The sequence below is a fragment of the Phasianus colchicus genome, chromosome 10 (assembly GCF_987193195.1).
Source record: "Phasianus colchicus chromosome 10, bPhaCol1.hap1.1, whole genome shotgun sequence".
In the NCBI taxonomy this organism is placed as follows: domain Eukaryota; kingdom Metazoa; phylum Chordata; class Aves; order Galliformes; family Phasianidae; genus Phasianus; species Phasianus colchicus.
Window position 1 is genome coordinate 6301489 of NC_143445.1, and position 19158 is coordinate 6320646.

The 19158-nt window shown below is 38.0% G+C and overlaps 1 protein-coding gene and 1 long non-coding RNA gene across 17 annotated transcripts in view; one reads left to right on the plus strand and one right to left on the minus strand.

Annotated features, from left to right (window-relative positions):
* The window catches only part of PER2 (period circadian regulator 2), a 42229-nt gene that overhangs the window by 21641 nt on the left and 1430 nt on the right, over window positions 1–19158 (minus strand). For 4 of the 16 annotated variants that reach the window (XM_031596417.2, XM_090147180.1, XM_090147178.1 and 1 more), the window contains exons 2-7: window positions 13610–13661; window positions 12737–12790; window positions 10538–10699; window positions 4796–4897; window positions 3113–3581; window positions 2459–2527 (exon numbers count right to left, since the gene is read on the minus strand). In XM_031596417.2, coding sequence (XP_031452277.2) covers window positions 2459–2527; window positions 3113–3486 — 443 coding nt within the window. In that variant the 5' untranslated portion in view covers window positions 3487–3581; window positions 4796–4897; window positions 10538–10699; window positions 12737–12790; window positions 13610–13661. Of the gene's footprint in view, window positions 1–2458; window positions 2528–3112; window positions 3582–4795; window positions 4898–10537; window positions 10706–10727; window positions 10792–12736; window positions 12791–13609; window positions 13662–19158 lie in introns of those variants that run through there. The other 12 variants (XM_090147187.1, XM_090147185.1, XM_090147181.1 and 9 more) reach the window with 8 other exon arrangements.
* Window positions 410–7781, plus strand: LOC149916581 (uncharacterized). Its single transcript, XR_016469576.1, has 3 exons — window positions 410–581; window positions 4547–4617; window positions 5742–7781. It is a non-coding gene; the product is annotated as an uncharacterized LOC149916581 (long non-coding RNA).

A 19158-nucleotide genomic window follows, 5' to 3' on the forward strand; every position in this document is an offset into this window, starting at 1 on the left:
TTCTCAGGTGCATGCTCAAAAGTGTTGTCTCAATGCAGAAGGTCAAGCTACAGCAATAATCAGTGCTAACACTAGAAAATTGCCTTCCTTTGAAATCCTTGGTATCTCTTATCATTATTTAAAGAATGATGATAAAAATCAAAAAGGAAAAGGAGGGAAGAGAAGGGATGGAGAGGATGACAAAGATGGGTGACAAGTGGGCAGGAAGTGATTTTTTAAAAAATCACCTCATCTTTGTCATTGAAAGAAATTTTAAAAGTTAATCAGTCACAACAGTTTAGAGGATTCTAGACCTTTTCTTAACTCTCCCTAAAAATCAATTCATTCCCATGGAAAGGAAGGACTTCTATTACCACACAATTGCCATGGCTGGCACTGTCCATGGAGTTACCCCAAGGATCACTGTAGAAACAGTGTTCTTGGCAACTGTTCTACCCTTTCTGAAGCATTCCATAAGTGGCCTCAACTTCCAGTTAACTTTCAGGAGGATTTCAGATATTTTTTTATTTTTTTTTGAGTTCTTCAGGTAGATCAACTCATCTGACAGGTTTGGGGTATACTTCACACTAAATCCTTAGAAGGTGAAAAAGCAGCTTGTACTAGAATATACAGTCATAGTTCTTTTGTTTGCACCATAACACTATGATAAGCATATAATTCAGTTACTCACTGACTATTTTATACTGAGAAATAAAGGCAAGGGATAAGAGAATAATGTCATACTCCCTTGGGAAATAATATTTACCCATACACTAAAATCACACGTACAGTATGGCTTGATGGTATTAGATTTGATGCAATCTAACAAGGCCTTTTCAATAGAAGAACAATCTATGCTAACAGCAAGGAGGAAGAGAAAAGGAAAGACTGAAATAACAGAGCATACTGCTGTTTTTGTATCCTCTGGGCTTGCTTCTTAAGTGGACAAGAACACTTCTGCCAGAAAAGCTTTTCCAAATTAGCCTCTAGCATTAACAAATGCAGAAGGCTGCCTCCTTGGAAAATCAGTTATGAAATTCAAAAATATTTTTCTGAAGATCTGTAGCATCAGGCACAGTAGCCAGCCACAGAGGAGGTTTGACTTGTAGAATACAGAATCAGCAAATTCTACAAAAATAAGAGCTTTCCATTTTGCTTTATGTGCACAGTCCAAAAGGTAGTTACATGGTACAAACACTGAATCCAAAGCCCAGAAGTCTTTGACTCAAAAGCTAAACCTACAGTTTATCAGCCCATTGTAGACATCTCTTTCAAGACCATCTATAGGTATGCTCAGTCAATTGAGGTCATGCGTCTCCCATTCCAAAAAGACTGAAGATGATCAGATTGTGCTCTGAATTAACCGTGACTGGCAGTGGGGGAAATACTGTACCATCTGGATTTCTGAGCAAAGAGTTATTAATGAAGATTGCTGGTTTTGTTTAAAGAACAAGAAAATCGAGTCAACAGGAAATAAAGATTAAGAAATGTTTTTGGTTCACTCTGTTCTTGATAATGAGCAAAAAGTGAACTCCAGAACACAATTTCCACACAAAGATAAAGCATGGAAGATTTCCTTGTGTCCACAAGGCAGGCATTACGTTCAGCACACACCAAAGGGTGCAGAGGAGTATTTTTCATTTATCACATCTTCAGGATCTGTATCAGGCAGAAAACTTTCAGGTAGGTACATACGGATGGGGATCTCAACATCAGTATGCTAAAGCTGCCCAGCTTCGTCTGTCAAGGATCAGGTTTTGGTCTCCTGATCAGAGGCTGACTTAAACAAACAAACAAAAAAACCTCAAGAAGAGCAGGGCACTCTGAAGTGTCCAAATTAGAGCCTTCAATGACACCAGGTTTCTCAAGTCTATCAAGATCAGAAGCAAAGTTCATACTGCATTCCTGCAGCAGGTCTGCCCTTACAGACTAAAGGCTTGAATCCTGGTGAACGGAACACAGGAGAGGCAGATGATGTGGCTGCTGGACACCAAAACGTATCCGACTCAATGAGTGAATTCCAATTCTGAAATGCTACTAGGTTGTTTCCAGGCAAGGGCTTCAGACTAAAATCTGAAGAGCACAAAAATCCAAGAAGTCTCAAAAAAAAAAAAAAAAAAAAGAAGAAAAAGAAAAAAAAAAAAAGAAAAAAAATCCACACTTGAAGTGAACCACAAAAATAAAACTGAGGCTAAGCTAACAAGTCAAAAAAGGCTAAGAAACCTTACAAGTCATCACACAACTTGTGTAGAACAGTTACAAAAAGCTCTGATTTGATCAAGTGGTTAGGAGGACATGCTGCTGATTGAGGAAAGGAAGAGAATCAAAGACAGGACATCATCTCCTATGTGTACTCCAATTTTAGCAAAAGCAACATCAACACTTTAACTCACAAAACATCAACAACCACCCAACCTATTTAGTTTTCAGCATCTGTTATTACATACAAGCAAATTACTGAAAATATATGTTCATTTACCTGCATCCACTGCTAGACTGATTGTGTTCAGAGTTTGCAATCATCAGACTAAATGCATTTGAGCTTGAACTAAAACAAGGAAAGGCAAAAAGATTAAGATTAGTAAACTTAACATGAAAGTTACTTCATTTTAATTTTACAGTTGCTTAGTTATGACTGTCTAGAACAAAAGTCAAACTTTAAGAGTCTACTTAGTACAAGTATGGAAACTACACCTGCTACACATTTAAGAAGGTACCTCTTGCTCTGTATTTCCTCTATGCACTATGAGCTACTTCATGCACTGTGCTACTTCAAAGATGAAAATAGCACAGATCCATCCTGACTCTTAAGAACAGACTGACACTTTTTGCTATGTAATTACAGGAGTTGTTTTAACAAAAGAATGCATAAATGAAGCCAAAGCAATGATGAGGTAAAAAAAAAAAAAAAAACACACAGATTAAGTTGGCTCTGTGAAACACTGCACTCTATAAAGTATAACACATTACATAATCTGCATTATAAAAGATGACTGGTTAAGTAGTGGAAATCAACTTTAACTTTAATCTGGAGATACAGTTTATGCCACAGTTGTAACTCAAATTAGATTCAGATGGTAAAAGCCTTCAGTGAGAAAAACAAAAGTGAACTTTATTCGATACTAACTACTACCTTTTATGACAGTCTGAAGATTCCATGAGCATTGCTGAATCTTTGCCATTTTCATCAGATTCATGGCCATGAGAATCATGTCCACTGGAGTAGTTTTCATTCGTCTCATTTCCACTGAAGTCATTTCCACTGGATCCACTGCTCATCTCAATATCTTCCTGAAGAACTTCAGGAGAGTGTTCAGGTTTTGGCTGAATTTCAGAATCTTCAGCAATCATCTGGCTATGGTTACTTGCAAGTCCAGAATACTCACTCATTTTCTGTTGCTCTTTTAAAGAGAACAATGAAGAAATGTTTTCACTGATATCAGCTTGCTGCTCAGGGTTCTGCTCTTCAGTGCTAGAGTAGAAACCCCTGACCTCGATACAGTCCATGGGACACGCATTAGAAACACTGCCAAGATCAAGTCAAGCCATATTCAGAATTTTCTGTCTGTAAAGATTCTGTCTGGAAGTATAGACCCACAAATCTGAGGAAGAAGGGAAGGAAGAACAAAAGCAAAACTATTTTCTTGTCTACCTTTGCCGACAAACTGAAATTAAGTTATATTTATGGTTAATGTACTCAGCATTTCAATAGTGAAAGTTTAAGTTAAATATAATTACAATCGTAATGACATTTTTAATTAAAGTAGTATTTATCTTCTAGTGAAAACTTACAGAAAAAAAGGAAGTGGGATAAACACAAACTCCTCAGAAGTTTAAATATTCAGCTGTTTGTAGATGTCGCACTTAATTTTTGATAGATTTACTGCCTGGATTTGGACAACAGCTAGTAAAGAATATTTTATATTCAGTGAAACTATTTTGCTGGTTTTCAGTTCACCTTGGAAAACAAAAAGATTCCATTGATGCATCAGGTGATACCTAACTATGTATGGATTTTATTTATTTAATTAGTTTTAACTACGCAGTTTTGCTTTTAAGATCAGTTCTCTAACAGAACTCTCTCTCTGCTCGCTCTGTACAGAAGTCACATAGGTAAGCAGAATGAACATATAGCAGGAGGAGGGAAACAAAGTATAAAACAACTCCCATATCAACAAAAAAAATTACTATGATGCAAATATGCCTGAAGGTAGTTTTAGCCATAGACTATTACTAATTCAGTGAAAAAAGGGCCCAGCATTGTTTAGAAAGGTAAACTTAAAGCAAAACAAAAATCCTTTCTTTTAAAGCAAATTATAACAGAGCGTATAAGGAATTTAATGAATAACAGACTAACACTGAAGAGGCAAAGGAGAAATGCTATGTAGCAGTTCAACTTTTCATACAAGACAAAGATGCTTAATCTGAACCATCTCCCCATCTAGTTAACAACCTATAGATAACAATCCTGCAGACCAGAAGCTAAGATTCCCTGACCATGCAATGAAACATCAAGAAGACAAGTCGTTTTAAGAATCATGTTTGTTCTCTCCTCTTCTTCCTTTAGAATATTCAAAATAACAATCCTTGACTAATAAACCCCTCTGGAATAACAAAGGCAATACAAGAAGTCTGCAGGTAAGTTTTGCTAGTACTTTCTGCTAGTAATAACTGCAACAGTTGGCTTTTAAACATTTTTTTTTTTTTAATATTTGTGTAGCCTTTAACAGAAAGCTTTAACTTAATAAACATTTGAAACACACCATGATTCCACTCCCCCCCCCCCACGCAAAAAGCATTGAAACTATTTTCTTACCCTTTTAATTGCTGTTTTTCCAGACATTCTACATTTATTTCAAATTTTTCAGAAGAAAAAACTGCACTTCTCCTCCTTTGGCCAAAGAAATATGCAAGATATCTGTTTTCATTTGAAAGATGAAGTACAATTTAGGGACATATATTTAAGCTTTCAGCAATGGTGATATATTCTATCTTTCTATATGTTTCTATAGGAAGTGTGTAAAAAACATTTTTTCCTCAAGATTACTTAGCAGCTTTTTCACATCTAATTTCAGGTCTGCTAATTCAGACTGTGTAGACATCCTGTTACACTGCTGCATGAATAGTAGTATACAGGCAAGAAGTTAGACTTTAGCAGCTCTAAGAGTTATTTTCTGGACTAAGAAAACAACTTTTGCCTTATAAATATCAGAATTGAAACATGCAAGAAGAGAGTATTGACTGTTAGATGAATTGTTTCACAGTGGCCCATGGCCAATGATAAGCTAGAGCAGACATTTCATCTCTCATCTACTCCCTCCTGTAGATAAAGCTCACACTGTCCCTTGCCTTACCTAGCTTCACATTTTAGAGATGCTCTAACCCTGTATATAGTTCACTCTTAACCACACCTGCTCCTATTGAGCCTGAGTGGAGATGATGCTAAGCAGCTACCCATGATACTAACTGCAGTATCAGGAAGAACACCATGTTTTCACTGTTAGTGACTGAAAACATCAAGAGGCTGAGACTAGCAAATATAGAACGTGACATTGAGGAACACCTGTATGGATGGTATGTGAGGAAAAACCAAGTAAAAGTCATGTTATTGTACAGGAAAGAGAACACATGTAAAAGTGTTAATGCTCTTGCTACTACTTCATGAACTGCATAATTAAGAGCATCTACTGAGTTAAGAAAACTGAACTCACATTCAAGAAGCCAATTCTCATGCATCATCTATACTACTATTTCTCAAATAGCATGCATGTTGTCAAGCCCTATGGAGAATTCAGTGAGTCAAGGTACTCCAGCAAACTATCCAGCTAGCAATGGGATGCCCCTCAACTTTCCCCACAAGAATAAAGGTAGGTCTGGTGATCCAGTTGAGCCTATTTCAAGTAAATGCCTTATGCACAAAATTCTATGGATTAACTCCATTGTGATTACAACAAAACTTTTGAAAAAAGATAGCCAAAGCATCACCTGAAGAGATCCAACAATTACACAAATAAGTATTTTGTGTCTAATGCAGGATTTTGATCATATTTTTTCTGAGTACCATGAGGAAAAGAAACTTAAAAGAAGAGGAAAAGGATATTGTTGTTTCACAGTTACAGCTGTATCTGCTAGTAACCTGTGTCACATTATTTCTTCAGAGATAGAAAAAAGGCTCTCAAAAAACAGTGGCTTCTATACTAAAATCTCTTAAAGAAAGCTATTCACAGACTCATATTCATGAGCTGTCAAAAGACAGACTATGAGAGTAGCCCTCAATTTTCCATTGGTAAATATTCCAATATTACTGTAATGCATCTATCTGAAAAACTGTGTTATTTATGAGAAGGGCAATGATCATACCACAGACTTCCTACTTAAAATGCAAATATTTTAAGTGTGAGAAACCTCTCTGAAATTCTAACAGCACAGTGTGTTATAAATGATGCAGTACTCTCAGTCCCCATAGTTGCCTGCAAATTTTTATTTATTTTTTAAAACTTGCTTTGGAAAATTATTTCCCTGAAGTCTTTTCTATCATCTTTAGAAGCTTAAGGATCAATGAAATTGTGCCACAGTAGCATGAAGAGTTTTGTGGTTTGAAATTTTGAGTTGTTAAATTACTGATGAGCAATTTCTTCCACCTCTAAATATCCTCTATTTCTCTTCCTTCCCTGACATCTAGGCCAGCTTTGCCAGATATTTGTAGCAAATTTCAATAGTTTCTTTAGGTGCATGAGAACTGCTCTCAGAAACATAAACTTGCAGTAACTTTCACGGAATTTTCCATACCTCTTTAAATAAGTGCTGATTTATCCATTTATGTGGAGCAATGTGTTTAGATTAAGGAAGTCGTTAACAGAAAATAAATAGGTACTGGCCTACAGGAGATATATGAATTTTCTTCCTGTTGACACCTGGCAGAAGTTCGTGTTAGAAGTACTTCTGGTGTGCTACATCCATCTCTAGTTAGCTACCTGACAGGGCTTTTGCATGGTTTGCCCACAGCAAGTACCTGTGCAGTCCTTCCTAAGTGCAATACACAGACTATAATTTGGATCCTAAGGACAACGGGAACAGATAAAAATAAAGGTATCCCTTCTTGATAAAGAAAAGAAAGGCTTGAGTTTATTTTTATTGGCATATTTAAAGAAGCCCAGCACTGGAACACAATGTCACCGTAAACCAACCTTGCACAAAATCTGTTTCAAAAAATAAAATATCTTCATGTTAGATACACATAAGAGAATAAAGGACACATAAAAATTAAATAGGGAAGAACAATAAAAACATGACAGGCTTCCAAGAACTTAGGTGAAAAACTCTGATGCTTTCACTAGCAATGCTGAAGAGATTGAGACAGCCATTAATTACGTCTACAGATGGGAACAGAACTGTCTAAGAGAAGCAGTATTTAAACCTTGCTGGTTTTGCCTGCAGCATCATGAAGGATCCCTTAAGAAAATTCATAATGGCATAGAGAAAGGTGTGGAAGCTGGGGCATATGAAAGAAGAGAAACATTTCTAATAGAAGAGCTTGTATAACAAATAATGAAAAAAACCAAGAACCCAAGAAGCAGTAACAATAATATATACTATGAGTTTGGTAGGATTCTCTAAGAGATTGGAATTACTGGAAAAAAAAGGACAGACAAAGTGACCTAGAATGCCAAGCACAGAGCATGCAGTGCAATATGAACAGGTTGCTGCATCTAGCTAGACTTCACTCTCAGACAGTGGAAAATCTTAAGAGGAACATCTGCATGCACACACAAGCAGCAAGCAAACACTTCAGGAATACAGAAGGTCACCCAGCCCAGAGAGATTAATTAATATTGAAACTAATCTCAGTCCAAATGCCATAATAAATTGCATATATCCATTTCACTTAAAGGCTCGAATAAATATCCAGTAAATAACCAAACAAGAATGAAAAGGTAAGAGCAAGCATGCTTTCCTAGTCTGAGATCCTCTCCGGATAGGCCAGCTTGAGGGAGTTAACTGCATATCACATCCAGTACAGTAACCCTGTACAGAATGTCATTGGAAAATAAAGACAGACCTCTCCCAGGTTTGATCTTGAGATAAATTACCACTGTTCATTTTCTTAACTTTCTGCTACATCTCTCTAAATTTCTCAAGTGAGGTTACTTTTGGATTCTGAGAATAAAAACTCAGTCTTACATTGGAACCTACGGTCAATCTGTCAAAGAATAGAAATCTAAATGAAAAAGGCAACATATTTCCATTGAGCAGTAAGGTTAAACACAGCTCATGGTGGATGTGCAGAAGATGTCTTCTGGCTACTCATTAGCCAGAGAAGCTCTTATCACACAGTAACATAATGGAAAGAGTCTGAATTTCAGTGGTCCTGGAAGAACATGCAAAATACGTAGGGTAAAAGCTTGAAGAAGCAACAATTCATGCTTTTGAGAAACCCTCTTAAGAACTAGGATCAGGACCATAGAACAGAAAGAAAGTAAGCTTCTTTTGAAACCATGACACAAACTAAACAAATCTTATTTCAGCAAAGACCTGCTTACATTCAAAGAACGTTTTTTTCCAGATTGCTTTCCCAAAAAAAGCTAAGGCTTGTACAGACATTTAAAGATTGAAAATGTGAAAATCCAAGGGTAAGATGAACTAATTCAACTGAGTAAGAGGAGAGCATCCAAAGACTGACAGTTTGCTCGAGTCTAAATTTGTAATTAATATGAACTTATCAATATTAAAAAATGAAGCAAGAGGCACACCACAGTTTATGAATATATTTAGACATGTTAGTGCTCAGGGACTGTAACTGTATTAGCATCAACAGGCAGCATTCCTCACGGTGAGGAATTTTAGCTTTCTGGAGGTATAATCAATGTTTTCTGCATATCTTCTGTAGGATTACCTTACAAAATGATAATCTTTTCTCATCTGATGAGATGATAAATAACTATCAGAGATTTAATCCTATCACGCAATTTAAGGAAAAAAAAGAAAATTAATGCCTACAATGGATGCACGGTCCCTGTGCTATTACACCATAATTGAATGCTTAGTAGTAGCAAGGAGTCAGGGGAAAAAAAAAAAAAAGCTTGTATCTCAGTTTATTAATGTTTGTTTACATCTTGTCTAGCTGTAGAACTTCACCAGCAATAAAACCATGAACTTCTCATTTTGCAGCAAAACAACAATTGGGCACATTCTAGGAATGGGGAAAAAAATTCAGTATTCTAACTTCACTATGAGGAAAATAACAGAATAACCATTCCCTGCAAAACTGCTTGAAAATACAAATACTTGCATTTTGAAGATTCTTCATTTCAATGAAAACCAGCATTTAAAAAAATTGCTTTTTTTCATAGAAAGAAATGAGGTGTAAGCCAGAATTTTCTATTTAAATTAAAGTTACCATTAACATCTAAAACATCACAGGTAATTCATAGAACTGGATTTCATAGCATTCAGAGCATTTGGTTTACAATTTGTTGATAAAGATTCATCTTCAAGCTCAAGAATACCCTAAATAGAGAACTGTTTGTTAAACAACAATAATAAATAAATAAATATAATTATACGATCACCCTAACCAACTACTGCTTACAGCTGGCACTCACTGTACAACAGAGGAATCTGCCAATACATTATAGCCTTTATCCAGAGCCACCCAAGTGCCAGACATTTAAGTTACTGTAGCATCTATGCAGGAAGAAATCAACCTAAGTATCAGGCCAGGCCATTGCATCCAAAGCAAACATATTTGCGTTTGCATTGTTTCCTCAGTGAAAAAAATTCAAGCCTCAATTTAAGTATACTTCTAGGCTAAAAATCTCTTGCTTCCAAATAATGCAATTCCCAGTTCATATTGAAAACATAGTTATGAGTGAGCATGCATACGACCGAAACCAGTTTTAAGATAAAAGGGCTGTACTGAAAGTAATGCCTCCTATTTTATTATGTTGGTCCATGGCATCAGAGGCAGATGATGGTGGTATGGCAGTAGAGGCTGAGCCTTCCCACCCATACTCCATTACATTTGGTTGCCATGTGACAGATGGCAGCAGAGGGGCAGTCTGACATGGAAGTGCGTATGAAGCAAAGGGATGTCACTGAATTCTTTGATTCACAAAAGGTAACACCCACTGACATTCATCAACTTCTGCTGAACACTGCTAGAGATCAAACAGTGGATATGAGCACAGTGAGGTAGTGCTTGGGTGGTGCATTTCAGCAGTGGCGATAGCAACACTAGCTCACCTCCACTGGTACAAGTTGTTACAAGCATAGCATGCAGGCTTTTGTTTGCTGCTGGCAGAAACGCATAGCTAATGGTGATGACCATTAGCTGAAAGTGTTTTGTAGTGTTTATAGCGTTTTGTAGCTGAGAATTTGCTCTATCAAACAGCGTTATTGTGTTCTTCATATCTGTTGTACTCTCCATAAAAATAAATAGGAGGCATTACTTTTGAAGCAGCCAATGTAAAACAATCAGAACATGTTTTCTGCATAAGCCCTACATGAAAAAAAAAAATATCTATTAACAATAGCCGTAACAGTTATGTATGTTCCTTACCTGTGTTTTCCTATGAAAAGTTTGTGAAAATGTTTATCAAGTTCCCTCCCAGCTAGCATCAAAAGCATGAAGCGCCTAGGTCCAGAGTCTCCCACATGCATTCAGTTCTTGTCTCATCCTCTTCTACTGGAAATCTTTGACCATTACAGAGTCCGGACACCTCTACAACTATAAAATATAAAAGAAATACCTGGGCCCCCCAACAGTGTCCTCTTCAAACAGATAGTAGAGAGATGCTCACAGTTATGCCATTCCTACGCAGATAAATATTGGTTAAACATGAAACTGTCATCCAGCAGAGGAATTAAGATATAAATTTGCATTTATAACACTTTTATCCTGGTGTAAGGCCTCATAAAACTAGAAAATAACAGAACCTTCCACACTAAATAACCTCTCATCTCTGCATTGACTTCTGATTCACTACCAGTATGGTGTCATAGTATGTATGTTAAGGCCTACATAGGCTGGTGCACCACGAAGGACTAAATTCTCCTGTAGAAGACAGAGGAAAATGCCCAATGTTTTTTAACAGAGCCTCCATATGCTAAGAAGTTTATTTGGAATACCCAGTTTTAAGATCTAAACCAATAAATCTAATTTCATCTCACCCTCCGTAGGCTTGCTCTAAGCATTTGTTTTAGGCAGCATGCAAACTGCAAGTTACGGAATGGTTGAAGTTGGAATGGGCCCCTAATGGTAATCTGGTCCAATCCCCTGCTCAAGCAGGGTCACCTAAAGCCAGTCACACAGGACCATATCCAGATGGCTTTAGAGCATTTCCACGGGTGGACTTCACAACCACCCTGGGCAATCTGTTCCAGAGTTCAATGGCCCCCATAAGAGAAAAGTGTTTCCTTACATTCACAAAGAAGCCTGTACTAGCAAAGTTCATCAACACTATTATTCTTCCTAAGAAAATTACTTTCCTCAGAAAGATCGTAGGAATTTTGTCAGGAAGAAGAAAATCTGAAGGCTGTTCTATTAGACACAGTAAACTAAGTATGTTGATGCAGGCCACCACCACATAACACAAAGTAGAATAAAAATCAAAAGTTCCAAAAAGCAACATTTGTGCTTTAAACAATGACATCACCAAGTATTTCAATTGAATATGCAGAAGGAATGTTTGGAATGGTGTTCAAATCCCAAACTAACTGTTTTGGCATGCAGCCACATCAGTAATGCCTTAATTTAAAACATTACACATCTACCAACTGCTAGAAGTGCATTTGTGTTGGCCAGACTTAAGGAAGAATTTATTCACAATATTCCATTCTGCATAATGCCACAAAGCTGATAAGTGTTCTGCAAGTCTCAGACTACAGTAGACATCTGTGTATGTTAGTTCTTTAAGGGCTGCCCCTCTATAGTTATTATATATTGATAAAACAGGATTTAAACAGTATCTCGGTATCTCTGGAAAAGTGTGAGAAATAGCTTTAACTAGAGCTACTTTCAGATTTTGTCATTTTTAGCATCCATACTAAAAGCGTGGAATATCTTTCAACACTAGCTAAATCCTGGTTTAAAAGACAGCTCTTCCTGTTTCCTCACAACTAACTCGCCTCCCTGAAATGCATATTTCCTTGAAGTTTCTACCTTCACTTATCGAGATCTACAAGAAATTCACAAGGATTTGCCTATTTATGAAAGGACGTATCAATTATTTGACAAGCTTCATGATATTTTCAGAGGGGGAAAAAGCAGTTTAAAGTATAGGTTTGAAGGGGATATTCACAATAGGAACACAAACCATTTTGATTGTTTATGTCAGTTAAACCTACTTATGCACTTCCGAAGATACTAAGAAAAAAACCAGAAGAGTCTTGTAACTGCTTAATTCCCATCATGAACCTTTCTACAATTTAACTGAGAGCTAACACAGACCTCTATCAGGAGTTTCATGTGAAACTAAATAAAAATCACTCGGACTAAGATTTTCAGAGAGACAGTTAAATCTAACCTATGGTGTTCTATTATTAATCAGAGGAAACATGCAATTGACTGAGTAAGCCCAAATCCCAAAGAACTAAACTAGTTCATCTTCCTAAGGTCTTTTCCACAGAAAGTCTGAACTGACAGTATACAAATATAGAGCTTGTGGCAACATTTCCTTGGACGCTGAGATGTGACTATTGCAAGCACAGACAATTTCAGAATTAGAAAAAACCAAACCACCTGTTTTAGGGAACACACCTGTATTATATGATCCCAACCAAGCAGACTTTCTGATGAGAAATGAAGTCACACCTGCAGCAAGGAAAAGAGAACAAACATTATCAGCTTTAAGAACTTAGTTCATGTCAAGTTTTGCAACTGTTGTGGGGGTTTTGTTTTTAATTATTAGAAAAATCCAGCAGTGTAGTATTAACAGCAAAATACATGGTTTTATTTTCATCTCTTCTTGGAATATGACAGTATTATTCAGAATTGCTGTGCCCTCCCCTCTCTTTCCTTGGGCAGATACTATTCCATTACCAGACCACATATAATAGAATCACCGTTACATTTTCTTTGTAACGTAGATAACCTGCTTCCCTCATTCTCCTATGTACTCTCAGGTTTTTCCCCCCTCTTGTTCACTTGTTCAATTACTTGAATAGGAACTAGAATAGTATTAGTTTGTTACAAATTACAGCACAATTCATCAAAACTACTGCTGGAAGCTGTAACTTTCTAAATCAAATCTTAAAAGAATAATATTTTCCTTTTCTTCTCCTGAGCTATCATCCCAACTATTTGAGCAACATGAACAACTTTGTTTTATGGGTCCCAAAATTTTCATTATCATTTTATTTTCTTACAACATCTGCAAGAGACTGGAAGTTACTGACAGTTGCACAGCAAGCAATGCAGAAATAGCACTTAATACTGGATACTAGACTAAATTTCAGTTTCCTAACAATTCAGAGACGAGACATTTCTGTGCACTCAGTGATACCTTACAATCTTTGAAAATTTAATGCCCTGAGTAACTATAATTTTCAGCATTCTGACAGACTACAGCTCAAGGGAAGCATGCAAAACAGCAATAAAAAAAATCAATTTCTTAAGGAGACCATAAGGTACCTTAATGAACACGCTTAGTCTTTCCAAATATGAAAGGGTCATCAATATATTCCTAGAAAACAAACAAAACAAGCTTTATTTGCAAACTAAAAAATTACTTACAAAACATAACTCAAGTCCATTTAACAATGCAGTAGAAGCTCAATCACGAAGACACAAGCTCCACTGATGAGAGGTTATAAAGACTATAGAACTGCCCTCAACAAACAGATCTTAAATGGACCTAAACTCATATAAACAATCAACTCTATTGCTGCAGCATCCATACCAACTCTACTATTTCACTTCCTGTTTTAAGATCAGTTTTGCTATTTTTAGAGCTCCCTATTTTCTCCATGGAGTTGCTAATAACAAAGAGTTAGCCTCAGGTAACTGGACAAAGTCAACTCAGTCCTACTATGAATAGCCCAGTAATAGGGCATTGTTGACCTTAGCCACTTTACCTCATGGGAGGTCAAACAATCTCACCTGTGCTGTGATCACTGAACAGGGCCAGCTCCTGATTCATCATTTGCTTTCTTGTGACTATAAGCCAGTTAACAAACGTAACCCCCAAAAGCAGTCAGGGCAACTACACAGTTACCTGGCAGTTGTTCTTTTTTCTCACAGGTAAGCATTCCTTACTCTGTGAACACCATCAAACATCCACAGTGGATCTGGACTTATCACCCCCTCAGAGCAAACTGTCTTTCTCTACTTCTTAAAACCTGAATAACAAGCCAAGGCACAGAGCTAAGTTTAATTGCCAACAGGGTGGGAGCTTTCCATGAGGAGAAAAAAATGTATGAACATAAAAATGCATCCATGGTGGACAAGCTCGTTGCAGTCTGTTCCAAGACTTCTTGAGAAGAGGCTAAGTATGGTCAGCTGTACCTGATCCATTTCTAGACTTCCTTCCTTCCAGTGCTACAACAGGCTTCATCTACTCTTTAAAGGTGAACAAAGATGCTTTGCATTAAATATAAGTTTAAAGACATTCCATTTTCTAAATAGGAAGCCATTTCTTCAGAGGACTGGAGGACTTATTAAACCAGACAACAGTCAGAACTCCTCTAAGTTTGCACAGGTCAGCTCTTGACCTTTGGGGGCAACATATGGGATACAATACATTTAAGAAAGTACTGTCACAGAAAGGATGGAAAAATTATCATACTTCACCATGCAGGAATATATATTTTATCTTTGTTGTGCATGAAAGTAGATATAAAAGCATCTCCAACACTATATTTCAACTTTCATATCTGTTGAAATCTCTACTTCTCCCCTACTTTGAGGGAAGGGCTGAAGAAAGGTTTAATTTTACCACATTGTATTAAATTTACATACGTTTCAGATGAACGCTGCTTTTCATATATCATTACAATTCATGTCTAATTGCAGACTTCAATCAGAATGAAAGTCTCATTCTGGAAAACTGCAGCAAATCATTAATACACCCCACAAAGCATGGCCACCTAACAAACATTCTGTACTTGTCCTACAAGCTGAATGTGTTTGTACTGAGAAATAAGAGATCAAGTTGCCCAGGAACCCATAGCAGAGATGTAATAGAGAACAAAAAAGTGCTTTCTGTACCTAAGATCTGTGTGTAATTAAAGAAACAAAGTAGTAGAAATGTAAAAGTACATGAAATAAGGTCAAGCACAGAAATCATACCAAGATACAAAAGAGGGAAGGAATGAGGAGTATCAGAAGTGAGACTAACAGAAAACAGAAGTACTGGACATCCTGGACACTTCATCCCATCTCCCAGAACTTCATTTAGAGCAAACATGGATGTTATTCACACAATTTAAGGACAGTATCTTGGAAACACAGCATAGCACGTGTTCGACATTCTAAAAGACAGTTTGAAACACCTAAACAACAAAATCCACAGTGATTCTGCTACAAGAAAAGCATTAAAAATTACCACCTGGAAACAAAAAAATCAGTCCTGCCCATTAATCTCAGCATGTAAACATGCTTTTCCCCACTATTGTATCTTTTTAGGATGAGCATCAGTCCTGTCAGCTCATATAACCTGCAAAGCAACCTTGTGTTCCCACCAAATAACTGTGCTGCTCCCTGTTTCTCCATTTATTCACCTGCATACAACATGGTGAGCCTTTATCCCTTCAGCACTACAAGTAAAGCTTTGCTTTCTTTTGGAAGAAGGTGAAGGGAAAGGGAGACTGTGACTACATAACTCAAGGGAGGTAAATTGAGCCTTATTTCTTACTGTGTTCTAGAAGTGGATTGTTTAAATCAGACTTCCAAAGCAAGCCAAAGAAATCAGGACTCCTCTAAGACGTGTTCTATTTCAGCAGCAGCTGAAAACATCCACACTAAGCTTTTCTTCACCTCACAATAGCTCTCACACACACAAATTAGCCTCATAGCTTCACTTGTGTATGTGGATAAGCACGAAGAGCATGCACTTCAGAACTACTGCCTCTGCAGCTTACAAGAAACTTGATGCACTACTGCTGTCCCTCAGGAATGCATTAAGAGAGAGAGGACCAAGTGAGAGAACCTTGGACTGGATTGGTACAGCCTAACACAGGCAATTAGAGATCCTATCTACATTTGAAGGATAACCTTTGAAACACCAAACAGAGGCATAGATGCCTGCACTGCTGGCAGGTAGAGCACAAGCATGCCCGGTGATCTACTAAGCCACTTATTAGAGTAGCAGTCACTGTGCATATGCTCAGGCATGTGGACTCCCATGTGTTTGGGTGCTTCCCTACCACAGCAAGTTGTCAGTTCACAGCCAGCGTGAACAAAACTTGCTCCACAGCCTTTGCAGACATACACAAACCATCCGATACTCCTTTGGACTCCTGCCATTCTGTCTACTAACAAAAGTAGCCTCGGGTCACAAGAGCTCCCAGCAACAGACCCCAGAATCACTAGCCTATGAAGTGAGTTTCTGGCTGCCACCTTCCTTTCTCCCATGCCCTTTAAACAAGCTTTATATAAGGAAGTATTTCATCTGCAGCTAAAAGAATGATGTCTTCATGTCAGAAGGAAGAGTCATTCCTCAGTAGGCAACAAGTAGCAAATAGAAGGCTTGCCTCCCTTCCAACAGCACAGGTGGGAAGCAGCCTGGCCCCCATCACTGTTATGATGGGGGGGATCACACAACTGAGGCAACAGTTGTTAAGCAGGAGAGGAGTCAGGCACCTTAACACACTCCACAAACCACAGAATGGCCTGGGTTGAAAAGGACCATAATAATCATCTAGTTTCAATCCCCCTGCTGTGTGGAAGGTTGCCAACCACCAGACCAGGCTGCCCAGAGCCACATCCAGCCTGCCATCTGTGGCATTACTTTAAGATCTACTGTTTCTTGCAGCCAAACTTACCTGCGCCAAAAATACAAGTCAAAGCAGTTTAAAGTAATATAATTAATGTGACTTTTTTGTGTGTGTGATACAGTGCTTGACAAGATAGGTTAACATAATAAATATTTCAGCAGTTTAAAACTTGCACAAAAGGAATAGGCTATAACAACGTGGGCAGTATGAATGCAGCAAGATAACACAGCTAAAAATGTCTGCAATACACAGCCTCAGAGGAATTCTAGGCCATGCAACCAAAACTGGACGCAGAAATTCCTTTTCAGAAACACCGGATAACCCAGTAATTACGATGTGGTAACATCATGAATATAACACAGTGGCTACAGCACATCCACGCCAAGCATTACGCAATTCCTTGGTAAGAACATGACGTTCCCTTTTAACACAGGCCAATGATAGCAGCCCTATATAAAATACTGCAGCAGTCAATCTAAACTAGTCAGAATCTACTGTTCTTTTGATTAGTGATAATCTGCTCAGCTTTATACACCAAGTATACCTCATCCCACACTAACTTGCCCATGTGTTTGTACCTTAAGGTGTCAAACAAACCCAAACTTTTCTACAGTAAAGCACATTTTAATATTGTATAAGTGTTAGGGAAATGAGGGTGTGGCAAGAACCCAGGAAGAAAGAAGAAAATTGGTTTATCAGTCTGTATCTAAAGCAAACACTTCCCGGTCAGAATAAAGTCTGAGGTAGAAGAAAAGTCTAGAATCCACTTCAAAGCACTTTGCTTCCTTCTCATACTGCAGCTCAGCTCCACCAAAAATCTCAGTTTACCAAAACCAGTGATTTTTCACAAGGGAAATTTATCGGCATGAAACTATATTGTTCAGAGATAAGCTCAAATAAGTCTATTTGAAAAGCTGAGGCTGTTATGAGCTTCAATCTTTGTGATTGAAGATGGGTGGAAAAGGTATTAGACTGAGAGCTACCACAGTATGCTGACTCTTTATGATTCTCTGTGGAGGCATAAAAGGAATATGAGTAAGCTGTAAGAATGAAGATTACTGAGATTTTCAGATTGCATTAGTGTGTTAAAATAAATATGGGAAGCCTACAACAAACCTCAGCAACTGACAAATAAAGATGTTGGCAAAACCACACAGTCTTTGGATCACAAACGGATCTAGAAAACTTGCTGAATTTGAAGAAAGTGTACAAAAGGCAAAATCCTACTGTTTGAACCTTCACATTCCACATTAGATCAAGGCCAACTACAGGACAGACTGCGTTCTCTCACTGCATGAGGTTGGACACTCTGCCCAAACTACCAACTACTCTAACAAACCATTCTCCCTTCTACTTTAATCACCTGAAACAGCCAAAACTACACCAGAACTGAAGGATATGACTTCTTTCTTCCACTCCAGGCCAAAGGCCCTCTCTGAGAGCACCCCCTCAGACTAGAGACAAGGCCTCTACACCTCAGGACCATGTCCAACTCACAACACTGATGGCAAGGCTTGGATCAAGAGAAGACACTGTCCCATTCTCCAGTGAAACTTCATCACTTTACAGAAACAGAGTAAAAAGTTAAGATAAGAAATCACGAGAGCATGCCAACACACACAAGTGTGAGAAGGGGCCTGGTATTATAGCACAGTGACAGGGGCTCTCTCATTGACATGAACGAAGTTATAGGCCCCGCTCTTGAGTTTTGTATTTGAGATCCTCTGCATGGTGTGCATGAGCAGCACTGTGCTCCAGGCTAAGGTCAAGGGCTAACAGACACCTGGACACCCAGAAGGCAGGAAAAGTTTGAGTTTCACCAAGTTCAATGGCCCCAGACAGTCCAAAGAACACTGAGACATCTAAAAAATAAGCCCACACGTTTAACTGACAGCTGGACGTATTTTGGTTTTATCAAATATACATTATCAAAACTAACCATTCACAAACAAGTAGTTATTACTTGCTGCCATCACAGGGAGGCACGTGGATTTAACCTTGACAACAAGCAATAGCCAGCTCCAGAAGTTCGCTGCAGTTCTGAGAAGTGACAGCTTGCGTTAGCTGCCACCTGTAAGCACTCTGTGGTTACGGCAATGCTGGCAACTTGAAGCAGTTCTTCATTGCACTAACAGACTTGGCCACAACCCTCTGGCTGGAACAGTTACATAATTTCCACCTTTCCACCTTGATTTGTACAGATGTAAGGGGCGGCCACTCAATATCAGAAGTACAAGCACACCACAG